This window comes from Triticum aestivum, chromosome 5A (assembly GCF_018294505.1).
Source record: "Triticum aestivum cultivar Chinese Spring chromosome 5A, IWGSC CS RefSeq v2.1, whole genome shotgun sequence".
Classification (NCBI taxonomy): Eukaryota; Viridiplantae; Streptophyta; class Magnoliopsida; order Poales; family Poaceae; genus Triticum; species Triticum aestivum.
In genome coordinates, this window is record NC_057806.1 from 550,012,228 (window position 1) to 550,028,668 (window position 16,441).

At 48.5% G+C, this 16,441-nt stretch overlaps 2 protein-coding genes across 2 annotated transcripts; both read right to left on the reverse strand.

Moving 5' to 3' along the window:
• Nucleotides 1–3,822: 3,822 nt before the first annotated feature.
• LOC123107631 (uncharacterized) lies at nt 3,823–4,784 on the reverse strand. The gene is made up of 2 exons (XM_044529594.1): nt 4,231–4,784; nt 3,823–4,141 (listed from the first exon to the last, which is right to left on the reverse strand). The coding sequence occupies exons 1-2, from the start codon at nt 4,601–4,603 to the stop codon at nt 3,996–3,998; spliced, it is 519 nt and encodes a 172-aa protein (XP_044385529.1). The 5' UTR covers nt 4,604–4,784; the 3' UTR covers nt 3,823–3,995.
• A 7,760-nt stretch (nt 4,785–12,544) lies between these two features.
• On the reverse strand, nt 12,545–15,973 carry LOC123104707 (uncharacterized). Its single transcript, XM_044526581.1, has 7 exons — nt 15,693–15,973; nt 15,437–15,569; nt 14,101–14,204; nt 13,836–14,007; nt 13,593–13,733; nt 13,418–13,509; nt 12,545–13,328 (listed from the first exon to the last, which is right to left on the reverse strand). Exons 1-7 carry the CDS (start codon nt 15,803–15,805, stop codon nt 12,626–12,628), a joined length of 1,458 nt encoding a protein of 485 aa, XP_044382516.1. The 5' UTR covers nt 15,806–15,973; the 3' UTR covers nt 12,545–12,625.
• Nucleotides 15,974–16,441: the final 468 nt, after the last annotated feature.

Below are 16,441 nucleotides of genomic sequence, written 5' to 3' on the forward strand. Positions count from 1 at the left end.
GCAAGGGTGAAGCAAAGAAAACTACCTATCTAGTCAAGTTTAAATGAGGCCGGAAACAACGAACAACAACTCCGGAAACTCCTCATATGCATATATTAGGTTTGGTACTCTTCTGCCCTAAACATAATTTTAGAGTTGTTAAGCATGCAAAATAAGGCCACCATGTTAAACTAGGCAAAATTCTACCCCATTTACATATAAAGTTTATTAAATTCGGAGTTACGGTTATTTAGTTATGAATTAAAGCATTTTTAACATGGCATAGGGGCAAATATATGCAAACAGTATTTTAAACATTTGGAACATGGATGAAAGTTGCATATTATTAAACTAGACAAAATTCTAAGCAACTTTCATATTAAGTTTGTTTTAACCCGATGCACGGTTGTGAAGTTATTAAATGCATGAAGTGCAAGGGTGTTTCTATAAAAACTGCATATCTCTGGAAAATGGCTAAAATCGCAGGCAGGAAAAAAACATAACGGACTGAAACTAAGCAGAGGCCCAACAGGGAATAAAGAAAGGAAAAAAAATACAAAGGAGGCACTGGGGCCTCACCATGGGCTTCGGCCCAGTACTGTGGAGAGGTGCCAGGAGGCCTTCTGGGTGCGGCTGCTGGGCCGGCTCGCAGGATGCGGCCCAGGCGATGGTCAAAGGGAGCGAGACAGCGGTGCGCTGGTGCTTGGAGGCCGGCCACGCTGGCGCTGGACCAAGTCAACGGGGCGCTCGCTCGCACGGAGCTGCTGCTCGAGGCTGGGGAAGCAGAGGCCGGCGACGGCGAACTTGGCGTGGGGGAAGGAGGTCCTGTGGTGGCCCGAGGGTGCAGGGCGTCTGGGAGGCCGGATCAGGTCGCGGGAGGTAGCCGGGGTCCCGTTCCCTACCGGAACAAAGTGGAGGCAGGCCGGCGACTTGGATCTCCATGCGGTGGCGGCTTCCATGGCCGGACTCGAAGGGGACACAAGGGACGGGCGCGGCGAGGCGGAGGGAGATGGGCGACACTGGCCAGAGGCGGACGTTGGCGGCTTCCACGAGCAGCGGCCGTTCCTGCAGCGATGAAGTACAGAGAGAGAGAGAGATCGTGAGAGAGGGACGCACGGGGAGGAAAAGAGACAGGGAGGAGAGGAGCAGGACAAGGCCGGTCCTAGACGTGGTCGCCGGCAGCAGAGTCGATGGAGGGCGCGGCCTGCGGGGTCCTGCTGGAGGATCTCATTGCCGACGAGGAGGCACGGCTGGCTGCGGTTCGCTCGGGGCTGAGGCGAGCGAGGTCAAGGCCTCGATCCAACCTGGATCGAGTGCTGGCTAGTGGTTGGATGGAGGATCTTGGCAGGGAAAATGGTCGGCGCTGAAAAATTGGGAGGAAGGTAACTAGCTGTCTGGATCGGGAAGGAGGAGGCTTCGGCTTTGCAGTGGTTGGGCGGCGGCGCAAATCGAGGGGGATGGTCGGAGCGAGGTGATTGGCCTGGCGCTGAAATTGAGGAGAAAGTGGGCGGCGGCGCTAGGGTAGGATCCCTAGAAATTAGGGGTTTGGTCTCGGTTTAGACTAGTATATATAGCGGGTAGGTTAGGCTAGGGACTACCTCGTCCCTCCGATCGTAATCGGGCGGCCGAAAAAAATATGTTCGGAAGTCCAATTAACAAAACGGAGACGTTTTGTAGATGTTTGGGGATGATCCGGACACAGCGGTAACTACTGTCCGGATCGGGTCCGGGACAGATTTCGAACGCGCGCGGGGGGAGGTCCGCGGGCTGACGAGAGAGGTTAGATAGGGCCTGGCGGTGAGAGTTAGTGCAGAAAGCAAAGGGCTGAGAAGATAGAAGAGGAGAGGCCCTGCGACTGTTTTCGAAGACCGAAAACGTCCGACGTTTGACCGACTATATGCCGCTATAGTTATCCGTTGGGGCATCAAACGATCTCCGAATGCGATGAAACTTGACAGGCGGTCTATCTACACTATAATAAGACCCACACGTCAACTCTCATCCCATTCCGAGAACATTTTCCGGCCACTTATAAAATACTATTTCGAACATGCCGCGGGCGCGTGCAAGTGTGTCTGGGCTCAGAACGGACAACGGACGGAACTGGGAGAACCCGGGCTAATGCAAGTTTTGAAAACATGATGATGCAATGCACATGATGACATGATGAAATGCAACACGCAAGCAAATGACATGACAACGCCGACGAATAACTGGAGGACACCTGGCACATCGGTCTCGGGGCGTCACAATTATGTGCAACAATTCTTCGAGCCAAATATTACCCTGATGGGGATCTATTAAATGCTACTCTAAAGAAGAAGGCCTCCTATACTTGGCAAAGTATAATGGAGGGTGTCAAAACACTCAAACTTGGGCATATTTGGCATATCGGAGACGGACAGAAGGTAAATATGTGGACTGATGCTTGGATCCCTCGGTCTCCTTCAAGGCTGCCCATTACTCTGAGAGGTAATCAGTTACTAACTAAAGTATCAGATCTAGTTGACCCAACAACGGGACAATGGGATGTACAGCTGATTAAGCAAACTTTTTGGCCGGTGGACGCTGAGAGGATCCTGAATATTCCTATCCCATCTTTTGACATGCCTGATTTCTTGGCATGGCATCCCTCCAAGCATGGTATCTTCTCGGTGAAATCGGCTTACCTAGAGGTGTGGAAAAACTGTTATGAAAGTAAAGTGGAAAGAGGAAACAGTCCAAGTGCTGCAGCTTCAAACCCGATATGGGATTTCATTTGGAAACTTCCATGTCCAGCTAAGATAAAGATCTTTCTCTGGAGAACTCTACATGGCACGCTTCCTTGCCGTGTAAACTTAGCAGATCGGCATATGAAACTATCCACGAAGTGTCCTGCTTGCGAAGAAGCTGAAAGTGTTAAGCACATGCTATTTTTATGCCCAAAAGCAAAGCAAGTATGGTATATGCTGGGTCTCCAGGAGGTGATTGAGCGGGGATGCGCTGTCGACCGAGCAGGAGAAGCTGTTCTTGAATATTTGTTATCTGTTCCTGCAAATAAGACAATGGTTCTAGGGCAAGGAAAAGGACCTTTGATCATTGCTATCGCATGCTGGTTCTTATGGTGGGAAAGGAGGAAGCTGGTTCATGGGGAACATACTCAACAACCAAACCAAATTGTTCTATCTATCCGTGCCCTTGCTGAGAACTTCTCGGCGGCTGCTACTAGTTCTGCAAAAGAAAAGAGAAACCCATGGCAGAGACCACCAACAGGATATGTCAAACTAAACGTCGATGCCTCGTTTGATGCTGATTCACTTCAAGGAACCGTGGGTGCTGTTTTGCGTGATTGTAAGGGGCTGTTCTTGGCAGCAAGTAACAATGTAGCTGGGGCCTGTACAGATGTGTTCATGGCAGAAGCTCTAGCACTCCGGTTTGGTTTAAATCTGGCAACATCGGTTGGCTGTTCAAAGGTGATTGTTAACTCCGACAGTTCAGACGTGATTTTGGCTATGCAGGATGGGGGGAATACGTCAGGCTCCTCTGCTGCAATTTTGGATGATTGTTTTCACATGGCAAAGGATTTCACATGCGTGCGTTATGAGCATTGCCATAGGGAAGCTAATGCTGTGGCTGATGAGCTAGCTAGAATCTGTAAATTTTCTTCCCCTTGTTCCTGGTTTGATGAGGCACCGGATGCCATCATGCCCTTGCTTGTAAAAGACAATGTTTTAATTACTAGCTAATAAAAAGGGGTGATGAGTTTCAAAAAAAAGAGGGGAAGATGGTCAAACTTCAAAGACTTTGACTTCAAACAAACCTGCGAGTAAAAAGGATCGGACACAGGTAAAATCTACACAATGATAAGGGTAAGACCACCTTATTTATATTTTATTCAACACAAAACTTGTAATCAGAAGAATCGACAGGTTCCACGGAAACATAAAGAAGGAAGAAAAACAACGCTGAACTAACTGCGGCCCAGGCCACAAGCGCCAGTACAATTAAACGGTCTTCCACTGCCTTCTTCCTAGTTCCTACTCGACGATGGACATAGAGCCAGCCAACCCATCAGTGTTGCTGCGGATGGCCTCGTCGTCCACGGCGCCGTCCTCATTGTCCTCCATGGCGCCATCTTTGTCCTTCTCCTCCTCTCTCCAGGATGACAATCCAGCCAATACTCCTGCGCAACACGAGGCATGGTTCCATTCAGAATGGCGTACGCTCTATGAAAAGTGAACTCCAAAACTACGAATCGAGGTCCATATATACTGCCGCATTTCTCCGCGAGGAGCTGGGCTTCGTTGACGTGCTGGCCTCCGCAGGGGGCGTAGATCTCGGCGGGGACGTGCGCGATGAAGAAGCCGGTGACGAGAAAAGCTGGGACGTCATCGAGGAGGCAGAGGCACGGGGTCACGCCCGCGGCCGCAGCCAGGGACGAGTCCACCCCGGACCGCACCACCTCGCAGCTAGCGCCGCCGGGGTCCTTCTCGGTGGTAGGGGGCGAGAGGATGTTGATGTGATGGGCCAGTATCGCGGTGTCGCAGGACTCCTGCTCGTGGCCGGCGACCTCAGTGGCGAGGAGGCCAACTCCGACGACCAAGAGGAGGAGGAGGAGATGGTGGTGGAGGTGGGAGCGCTCCATTGTTGGGTGTTTCGCTTTTACCGTGGGCTAGCTACTGGATCTGGATGTGGAACGCTTTGCTTGTAGCGTGTAAATAGTGTATTCGACTGGGCTAGCGTTTGATGGATCATCCAACTAGTGCTTATAGCCCGTACATGCATGCACGAGGCATGCATGATCAACTTGGAAGAAGATTGATCGATGCTCCCTACGGCCTCCTCACCCACGCCTCCATGCGTGCATGTGCTACGGGTGTATGAGGAGCGAGGTTTGAACTTTGTGGGTGGGTGGGTGGTCGGATTTCTTTTCGTGAGCACAATCGCACATCACACTCTTATCTATGCCTCTGTTTCAGATGAACTGAAATTCTAGGTTTGTCCTACAAGTCAAAATTGTCCAACATACATGGACTAGATAATCGTCTTGTGCTTCTCCTTGTGTGTTGAATTAAATTGTATCCGCAGAAACTTGCAAGATTCAGCTGCAAGTTAAGCTTTTATGGGGCTATAGGTGGCTATTTGCATTTGTTCCTATACTCATTAAGCACCAGCACCACCCCATGCCAGATATAGTTAAAGGGAAGCAAGCCGGTCATGAAGAACGAGACTAAGATGTTTTGTGGCACGTAGGTGCGGGCACACTGAGCCCCTCACGCGTGCCTTTTCTTTGGATTCCGATTTTTAATCTTTGATATCTTTTAAATGAAAACCCCAAATTAAGTTTTGTTCCCATATTCGTGTTTAATGAGATGCACTTTGAATACCTTTTGATGAGTTTTCAATTTTTTTAGTAATTTCCAACTTTTGAAACTTAGTATGAGCGACCGGCAAGAACGCCGGAGCGCCGCCACCGCCCAATCCGAGGATCAGAGTTTTACCTGGAGCAGCACGACGACGGGCAGTGAGAGCCGCGACGACGCCTTCAAGAAGGGAACGACCTGCGCCGCCGCTGGTCCGTCCAAAGATAGAACATGTTTTCACCCCGGCCAACACTCACCGCCACCGAACGCCACACCCCGGCTACCACGCCGCCCACACGGCCATGGCCACCGGGCAGCACCAAGCCACGACCTCTGCCCAAGAGCACCGTGCTACCACCATCAGGGCCGCCGCCCCGGCATCCAAGACCTTGATCCCACCTCACCCGAGATCCGCCGCTACCCCAGCCAAAGAGATGAGCGAAAAGGTTCCGCCTTTCACACCCCTGGGCATCCCCCAGTGCCGAGACCCAGTAGGCCGGCCAAAACAAGCCCCCGTCGACCCATCCTGCAGCACCGGGCGCGAGACGAGCTCGATCCAACAGCACCGTGTGCGAGATGAGGTCGGTCCTGCTGCACCGTGCGCGAGACGAGCTCGGTCTTGCTACATCGAGCGCGAGACGAGCTCGGTCCTGGCGCACCGGACGCGAGACGAGTGATGAATCTCAGCTGGGAGAAGGACAGCCCTTCGACGAAGTAATGCTCGGACGATGAGGAGAGGAAGCGAAGGCCGGCACAAGTCGACTACGGACGGGCCGACGCCCGAAACCGCCGTCGCAGACGACCTGCCAAGCGCCATGGAGCCAGCCAAGACTGGGGCAGCAGCCACACCCGGCCACTGCCCAACCCTCGCTGCCCGGCGAGTTCAAAGAGTGTGAGTCACCGGGCACACACAACCACCAACACAGTCGGCCACCACGACCACCAGCTGACCCCCATCGGGAGGCCAGGACCCGGCCGCCGGTGACCAGCCACCACTCGGGGCTCAGACGAGCACCCGCCACCACCTCGCGCCGCCAGCCGGCCCCGCGGCACAGGATCCGGGCGGATCTGGCCGGGCGCCCGCCCGCATGCCTCCACCTACGCCGAGACCGAGGCAGCCGCCGCACTCCGCCCGGGGCCCTGACCACCGTCGCGCCACCGCCCCGCGCCGCTGTCGTCGTGCCGCTGGGCCCCGCCCCAGCCCAGCGCCGCCACCCGAGAGCACCGTCCCGTGCCGGAACTCCACGGGCAGAGGAGAGGAAAGACGCCCCGCCGCCGCCGCGCCGACCGGGCTTTGCCCGTCAGCACCTGCCGGCGGCGGCGGGGGAGGGAGGTAGGAAGGTGGGGTCTGGAGGAGGAGCGGCTAGGGTTCCCTCCGGTCGCTCGCGGGAGCGAGCCGGGAGGGTCGGGAAGCCAACTTAAAGTTTGAACTTTGAAACTTGATATGAGCCCGACAAATCTTATATGTATGAAAAATTAGAACTTCAAACTTATTGTGCCCTTATGCAGGGACTAACTACTTTGCGGATAGCAAGGCAATCGGGCGGCCAGGCAGGTGCGTGCTCCCGCACCCGCGTGCCCCTACGAATTTCTGTAGTCAATCTAACTATACATTTCTTCACGGATTGACTTTGATATGGCCAAGTTTATTAGAATTTTTGTTTTTTCTTAATTATCGTGCGTCAAACACTCAATTGGCAGAATTTTTACGTTTACCAGTACTCGGTTTTGCGCGTGTGTTCCTATACTACTCATCTGTTTCTTCTATTGCTGAGTTTTTAGAATCCCAAGGGCCTTTGATTCGTAGGATTCTTAAAATGCAAGAATAGGAAAAAAACTTAAGAATGGCATGTAAGGTTGTCTTGTATCCTGTAAGATTATAAAACTATAGGAATTAGAACGAAGGAGTGTTTGATAGCACACAAAAAGGAAATGAATTGTACCAAGTGGTCCGAGTGTGGATGGAAAATTTCCTCCAAGATGGAGTGCATATGAATCTTATGGGAAAAAACATGCTAAGGATTCCAATCCTATGAATCAAACTATCGCGAAAAGTTCTCATGGATTCAAATCCTCCGAAAACCCTATGGAGCTCCTCCAAAAATCTTGTGGAATTCCTTTGAACCAAAGGAGCCCACGGTTTTGCAGTTTTATATGTGCATGTAAGGCCACATATACACAAACTATTTGGGTGTAGCAAATTTATTTAAGAAATTATTCATAATGAAAAATGATAGATCAATCAATGTTTAACTTTATCATCCTTCGAACATTTTTCCAAAAAACAAATCATGTGCAGTCAACATAATATTCATAATATCAAACATTGCACCATATCTCTCATATGGAAAAATTGTACTTTAGTTGGAAAATAATTTACAAATTAAACTTTGTGATTATACGCTTTTTTGTTGTAAAAGTTTGTTGTTTAAGCCATGTGCAAGTGCCAACGATAGTAAAACATCTCGTATACATATTTTCAGATTTATCCATTGGAATAGGAGTTCGAAGTGGAGCAACAGTTGTCCTTTTTATTCTTCTCTCGTTCTTCTTGGCAGAAAATCTTAAACATCGAAGAAAACAAATAATGAAGCGGAAGTTCTTTGACCAAGATCGTGGTCGTTTGCTGCAACAATTGGTATCTCAAAGTGCTGATATTGCAGAAAGAATGACAATAACATTGGAAGAGCTAGAGAAAGCAACACATGATTTTGACAAAGCTCGTGAGCTTGGTCATGGAGGACATGGTACCGTCTACAAAGGGATTTTATCAGACCTCCATGTCATAGCCATCAAGATAACAAAGAAAGTGGTTCAAAAAGAGATTGATGAGTTCATCAATGAGGTTGCTATACTATCACAAATCAATCACCGAAAATGTTGTAAAACTATACGGTTGCTGCCTTGAAACAGAAGTCCCGATGTTGGTCTATGAGTTCATATCCAATGGGACGCTTTACGATCATCTGCACATCACTGAATCAAGATCATTTTCATGGAAAATAGGCTGCGAATAGCAACCGAGACAACTAAGTCACTAGCCTATCTTCACACAACTATATCAATACCTATCATCCGTAGAGATATTAAGTCCGTTAACATACTTTTGGATGATACTCTAGCCTCAGAGGTAGCAGATTTTGGAGCATCAAGGTATATTCCAGTCGATAAATCGGGTGCAACAACGATGGCGCAAGGCACAATAGGATATTTAGACCCTATGTATTTCTGCACAGGGAGACTCACACAGAAAAATGATGTTTACAGCTTCGGTGTCATGCTTTTAGAACGGTTGACAAGAAAGAAGCCATTCGCATATTTATCTTCCCAAGGCAATGGCCTCGTGGCACATTTTGCTATCTTATTTGCAGAAGGCGATTTGTCTCAGCTAGTCATGGATGGGGGAGGCAAAGAAGTGGAACAAATAGCTGCGCTTGCGATAGTGTGCGTAAAGATAACAGATGAGGGCCGTCCGTCCATGAGACATGTGGAGTTAACACTTGAAGGTCTTAAAGCATCCAATGGGCATGTTCTAGATAATGCAACCGCTGATACATCTGAGGCGAATGGTACTGCAACAAAGTTCCAAGTGACCACATATCTCTCAAACAGAAAGGAATCAAGCAGACAATATAGTATGGAAGAAGAATTCATATTGTCCTCAAGGTACCCTCGGTAGTTCCATTTAGTCATTCATGACTTGTACAGACTTATTTTGTGATGGCTAATTAGTTTTTGAAAATTTTCATGTTGACAAAAAATGCAAGCAACATGTGGTTGGATGTCTAGTAGGGCGGTTGTATGCCATGTGCCACGCCATGTGTATCTCATTACAACGAAATATTGTTTAGTTGCAGGACACGTCCTTGCCACTAGTGAGACACCAATAGTGACTTCTTTAAACTTTTTTTTTGCGGGTAGACTTATATTAACCTTTTTTTTTTGCAGGAAGACTTATATTAATCTTGAAGCTCTGTGGATCCAATCTTGGGTAGAGCTGGTGTTAGCCTAATAATGGCTCGTGTCCCGCTCCGCAATAGTTTTTTTTTTTTGTAAAATCAGCACCACCCTCCCTGTCTACGCCGTTGGAACAACTGGCGTCCATGCATCCCCTCTGACCGGTCAACCGTATGCCAGCACACACAAATACATAGATCATTTCGTATGAGTGGCCGTAGTGAGCCGCTTAGTGCAAGTAGAGTGACCGTATTTCTGGTATTTCTAAAATCAGTGACCAAAGTGCGGAGACAATTTGAATGGTCACAGGTGAACTTTTTTTCACTAATGGAAACAAGAAGGGGTAATCAACACTGGACCAATTTTCTTGTGCCCACTCACTGGTTGGTTGCACAACACACACTGAATGAAGACCACAAAAGTTTCCACTCTCATTCACCTCACAAGTTCAGATAGCCTATATACCTGGGAGCAACACGAATGTAACTAGATGATTCCCCGCGCGTTGCTGCGGGAATGTATGGCCAAAAAATAAATAGTGATGATTATGTAAAATGATAATTTTCATGATCAGATTACTCTTTCGGTCACATTGAATAATGTTACGAGTTCAAGGGAAAGCGCAGTTTACTTTTTATTGTCCGGTACATTTCTATGTGTAGGTGCTAACAACAGGAATTCTGCACCAACCAAAGTTTGGAAGTACATTATCAAAGACATGGTCGTTACATACTTTCCAAATGTATCAATGCACCAAGTCTCAATACAGCAATTTCCATGGCAAATAGTTTATTTATCTATTCTTTAACCATCTTATCCCTCCAATAATTTGGTTGCCTTTTCTCCATTAGCATTGCAAGGCAAATGAAAAATCCAAGAAAAATACGGCCATATTCCTTACATGAGCACTTGAGCCGGCAGAAGATTTCCAACGCAAATTGAGATGGATTAGAAACTTGAGAGGTGCCCATCAGCTGTTTGCAATCTTTCAGTGCGGGAAAAAGTGCAGGTATTCACTCCACTTGTTTGACCAAGAGAGCCCTCAACTTTTAATATGCCCGCCAAAAGACTAAGGCATGCCATGGAATCAGGAGACCTGCTGATTAGTACCAGTAGATGTCAATAAGGATGCTCGTAGTTACACAAAATACTCCCAATATGCAATCCCAATACAAAATATAGCAATAGATGTATTACTATTCCCAACAAAAAGATAGATCACATGACGTCATGCATGGGAGGAAGAAAGACAAATGCATCAAGTAGCAGAACAGGGCAAGAACACAACCCACTTTTTATTTTTTGCATTTATTCTCAGCATAGAAGAACTATACAATTAGAACAAAAAATACTGCCATGAGACGGTACATAAAAGATTCCTTGCCACCGGACCACAAATGAAAGGCAACAATATTGCAAGTGAGAGTAATAAACATGGTCACAAAGCTGATGGCACCTAGATTGGTAATGGCCTATTTGCAAAGGAGAACGCCCTCAATGTCGTGGTTCTCTAAAGTATTTCATGAAGATTTGCACGCTACTTACAATAAGAAGGGAACATTACTTGGAGATGCCAAATCATTTTAGAGCAAACGAAAGATGAAGATTTGAGCACCCACTTCACTACTCCTTTGGCAAATTTTGGGTCATTCCCATAATCAAATTGAGAAGAAAAAACACAATAATCCAATGAGTCTACACCACCAACAAAAATGAAATTGTGTACATTTTGATACAAATGTACATATGAATATATCAGCAAAGTTCAACAAATTGATATACTGAACCCTTTATAACTGGTGATGCACAAATATTGAACCATACATAACCGGCGATTATTTGCTAAATTTAGGTGGCAATGGTTACCATGAAGGTCATGATAATGGGAATGAACAAAGCATTGTAAATGGAAAATCAGAATATGATGTGGAATCCCATACCTTCAAAAGAATTCTACAACGCTGCAAAAGTAAAACAGTGTTGGAACTATGAAGTTTCCTTAGAGGAAAACAAAACTTATATTACCATCATAGTGCAGCCATGAAGTATTTTCAAGCATAAAGCAACCATTGGTTGAGAATGATATACCCACGCATGGTGTTTAATGACAGAACATTAATGCACTTTTAGTATGCAATCCATATCTTCATCTGCATCCTGTACAGTGCCAAAACAGGAGTGGTGTTACATTAACTTCACTGATTTATATCATTGATATCTCAAATTAAAGTTGTCATGTGGCCAAAGCCCCCAGCCAACTTCATGAAAAAGAGAACGGATCTGTGACAACACTAAAATAATCATACTGGTATGCATCAGTAATCCTATATGATAAAACACATGTGCTTTTGAAATCAATATAATGCAAGAGGGAACGTTGGATTAAACTTTGCATGACCTGGCAAGCATGACACAATTTTGGAGCAATGGTGCAGACACCAACCTGATGTTGAAGACTATGGGAGCGATGCCGCTCCACTGTCTGAAGGGGAATTTTTGCGGGAGCACGTGAAGTCGCCGAGAGGCGGCGTCGTTGTCGCTTTCTGGGCAGCAAGGAGGTGGTGGAGGTCGTCCTTCAGGAGGCAGAGTCGTTGACTCCGGGCGCCTCAAGTCTGCAGCGTAGTGGTCCTGCACCGTATCTCCCTCTTCCCTAACTCCGCCGAACCCCACCCCTCACCATCTCCCCCAGATCAGATCGAGCCGCAGGTGAGGCGGCAGCCAGATGGATGACACGACGGAGGTCGCTCTATCGAGGTCCTCGCGCGCCAGGAGGAGAGGAAGAGGTGCCGCCTTGGCGTGCCTTTGCTCGCCCGCGTGGAGACGCATGGACTGGAGAAACGCCAGAGTGCTCGACTGCTGGGCATCGATGGTGCCGTCGGTGGTGATTGACGGCATCGCCCGTTCTGCTACCAGGAAGAGTAAGAGATAAGAAGAGATCGACAGATGGGCTTCTCTTTATCAGTTATTACGCCGCCTCATCGATCAGGGAAGCCCAAAGGGGTTCGCTTCGGTTGCCAGCATGATTTAACCCTAAAAACAAAAACCAACACGACTTGTTGAAAACATATGCTGATGTGGCGAGCTGGCAAGTGAAGATAAATAAGAGTAATTGCTGATGTGGCATGGCTGCTGAGTTGGATAGCTTGCATGCTTAGAGAAATAAGGTAGTGGGGATGAACTGTTTAGATATTATAGATTATAGATACGGAATAATAGTTTGGGGCAAGCCAGCACCTTGCAAAACCAAACGCACGAGACAAGTAATATGTATATAACTTAGCAGTATGTAGTTCTGGCATTGTATAGGCGCAAGCAAAGGATTCAACATCACGATTCCACTGCGCAAGCTAAGGGAGCTTCCCCCCGGATGACCTCAGCGCCTCGAAGCGCGCCGTCAGGGTCTCGAAGTCCAGGGGCATGTTCGGATGAACGCGGGAGCCGGGGTTCGCCTTCGGCGGCTCAGGGAAGTCATCGTTGTCTTCTGCTTCCTTCTCTTCGCGGTGACCGTTTCCTTGGTAACGTTCCTTCCGTGGAGGCCGCCTCTCCAGGGAGGACTGTATCTCGGCGTCGCTGCCGTCCTCCGCCTCTGAATCATCAAACTTTATCTCCGAGTGCACCTTGCTAGCAGCACGGCTGTTCCTTCTGCGCGTCCTGCCAGTACCCAGATCCTGAAGCAGGTCCGAGTCTTTATCTTCCATGTGGTTCGACCCGCTTAACCTTCTGCCTGTGCTTCCACGGAGCCTCATTTCATCGAAGGCGGATGCATTTTCTTTCCTGGAGGTTCTGCTTGAGTTGCTCATCATCGATTGGCACCTGCTAGAATGAGTGGACTCATGAAGAGTGGTCTTCCAGTCCTCGTCCTCGTCATCGTCATCGTCATCGTCTTCGTCGGATGAATGGGTGTTCTGGTTGGCAAGGTTGGCTGCAGCCTTAGCGGCAGATGCTGCTTGTGCAGCAGACTCCGCAGCTGCTCGTGCAGCTGAAGCTGCATCCTTGAATTGCTTGGCACCTCTAACATTATTATCGTCATACTCATCAGCGTATCCAGAACTGCAAATGAGAAGAAGGGATGGATGAGGAACCAATGTTATACAGGTTTGCATCATTTGTATCGTTATAGAGGGAAAGGAGCTAGAAACCTGTAAATAGATGGACTGGGTTGCACAAAATTTGCTGATAGCGTAGTCTTCACGGGCATTTTGGAAGCTTCACCAAATGAACTAGGTCCTTGCTGCTCAGAAGTAAAGCCTATTAGTTCGATACTATAAAGCCTGTAAATGAAAGAATGCACATTACAGTGTCAGTAGTACATACAATCATCTCTTCAGCAGGTTTAAGAAGATCCTGCTCAGCCTCGCTCGGGTCCCAATCGATTTGATGCTCCTTTGCTATATCCTTGAGAACTTTCAGCTTAGTTTGCCCAGACGGCTTATTGGCTGACAGCTTCTCAATTAGCTTCAGAAGAACATCATCGATTTCAGTAGTGAGCAGAAAATACATGCAGTAGTGACATCGAATGACTTTGCAGGAGAAAAAATAAGAAATACACACACTTACAAGGTTATTAACACCAGCATTTGGGCGCAGGTCAACTGCAGCAGCAACGAAATCTTTCCCATACTTCTTTTCAAAAAGGTCCCGCATCCGAGTGAGTTCAGGGAGTTCAGAGCACCTTGGGGCTGCAAATATCAAACTGCAGATACCTTCTTTCAGGTCCGCTGGGCATTCCCTGAAGAAGAGGTTGGCCAGTGGCACAAGTTTAGGTCCTGGTTATCAGAACAAACAATTCTGAAAGCAAGGAAATGTTGCAAGATACACATACTTCTGCTTGGCAATGATGGGAAGCCGTGTAACAATCAGTTCACAGAAAAGTTCAACAATCTCATTTGCCGCCATAGTGTTTTGTTCTCTAATTACATGCTCGACCTGAAATACACCAAATAACTTGATTTGAGATATGGTCGACAGTGTTTTCCTCATTGTTCGGTACATGTGCATATCCTTTTCCTAAATAAATACATAGCATACACATCCTCTAGTTTACAAAGGTGCCGGGGGGAATAATTCAATGTGGGATTAGACTCAAGTGTAACAACAACCTATTCTCTTTCAAGGAAAAGAGTAACAACAGCCTGATTTGTCAGAAATTAACTATAGTCAAAACCCACAATATGGTTGGATATAAATGAAAAAGCTTGCTATGTTTAAGACATTAAAGCATAGTTAAGAAGTTCCCTTACCTCAAATCTCTGTAATCTCTATCGCATCAAAGCTTCTATATCTGACTAATCAGTGCTTTTTCAGAGAAATTTTATGTCAGAAACTGTTCCCTAATTTTGTCCCCTTTTCTGACTAATCAGTGTCTTGAGACTCACAGTGGGTGAAGCACCAATGCCTACACGAGGCAGCCCAATCTCTATGACTAACTGATACAGGTCGCATACAAAACAAACCAAAGAACACAATTGAGCATTTGCAAGACGCAAATGTATAGTATACATACCCTTTTCTTAAATGTATAGCATGCACATATTCAAATCTACTAAGAATGTTAAAAAGGGTAAGTAATCAGAGAGAAATGTGTTATTTAATGTTGGATCTTAGACTGGAGTGTAACGGCACCCTGACCTGCCTGATTTGTACAGGAATGAACTGGAGTCAAAACCCAGTAAACACGGTTGGGTATAAATAGGAAGCCTTGTATTGTCTACTATTGGACATTAAATCATTAATTAATTGATTATAAAGAAGTTTCCTTATCTGCAATCTATATATAGGTAGAGTGGAAGAGGAAACGCTAGATTTAAGGAAGTTATAATCTCTTCCGCATCAATCAGAAAGTGTTGTACTATTTCTGGAATCTGTTTCCCGATTCTGTCCGTCCGAATGAGCAGGGCCATTCCTGCCATGGACGCGCTAGCGATATCTATATTCACCGCCGGTCGCGGGATTGGATTTGGCGCAGAAGGCCGGCCGGAAGGCCCGACGCGTGCTGGCCGAACTAAACGGAACCGCGGCGACCCCGACCAATCTGTCCGGCGAGCCGAGGTGTGTCTGATGCAGGAGGATGCGCGTGCAGAAGAGAGCGAGCCGGCTGGAACATCGAACATGTATACACTGCACTGTAGGATTTATGAGGTATGGGGCGTACTACGTACCCTGATGCGGGCGGTGTCCTCGCGGCCGTCGCGGAGCAGCGCGGCGACGTCCCCGCGCATCTTGCGCACCTGCGCCTCGCGGCGGTTCCGCAGCAGCTTCATCCGCGCCGCCGCCATCCGCGCCTCCGTCTTGCTGCGAACCAACAAACGAACCGACACCACCGTCAGTGAGTTAGTTTCCACCGGTGACGCACGCGAGAAAACAAACAAACAAACAAACAAACAACCAAACAGGGCGCGGGCGGTGGGGGGTGACCATTTGGATGCGCTGAAGGAGCCGCGGAGGCGCGCGGCGGCGAGGAGGGAGCCGGCCAGCCGCCGCAGCGCGCGCACGGGGGAGCTGGAGTCGCCGCCCGTGGGCATCATCATCTTCCTCCTCCTCCCCCCCGGCCGGCCTCGCTCTCTATCTGGCTCGCCGCCGCCGCCGGAGGTGGGAGACTGGGAGGGGAGGGGAGGCGGCGTGGTGTGCGCGCGCCCTGTGTGTTGTGTTGTGTGCTGTGTGTTGGGGACTTGGGGTGGAGCTGGGCGTGGGCTGGGGCCTGTGGGTTTGGCGACTTTGTTGGGGGCCTTGCGTCGGTCGGTCGGTCGGTGCCGGTGCTGGTGCGGCTCTGTCTCCAACGGTCGGATTTGACTTGACCCGTCGGGGAGGAGGCGAAGCGGCCGGGGAGGTGGGCCCGCGCCGCGCTTTGCCGTGTTGTCCGGGAGTGGTGCGGGCTCACGCGTGGGGCCGCGCTGTCGGCGGGGGAGCGTCTCATTCCCGTTGGGGGATCGCTGGGTTATTTTTTCTGAGGGATGGGGATCGCTGGGTGTGCACCGTGGACGCGGAGGACGATCGCTCTATCTACGAGCCGGACGGTGGCCCCACCGGTCATGGAGGCAGCAACTAGCCCGGCCCCACCGTTCCCAGGCAGCTTTTTTTTTGGTAGGGAAACCCAGACAGCTTTCGGCTCGTCGTTAAACAACTACTCTACTCTAGCGGAGGAGTACTAGCTTTTTATTCGAAAA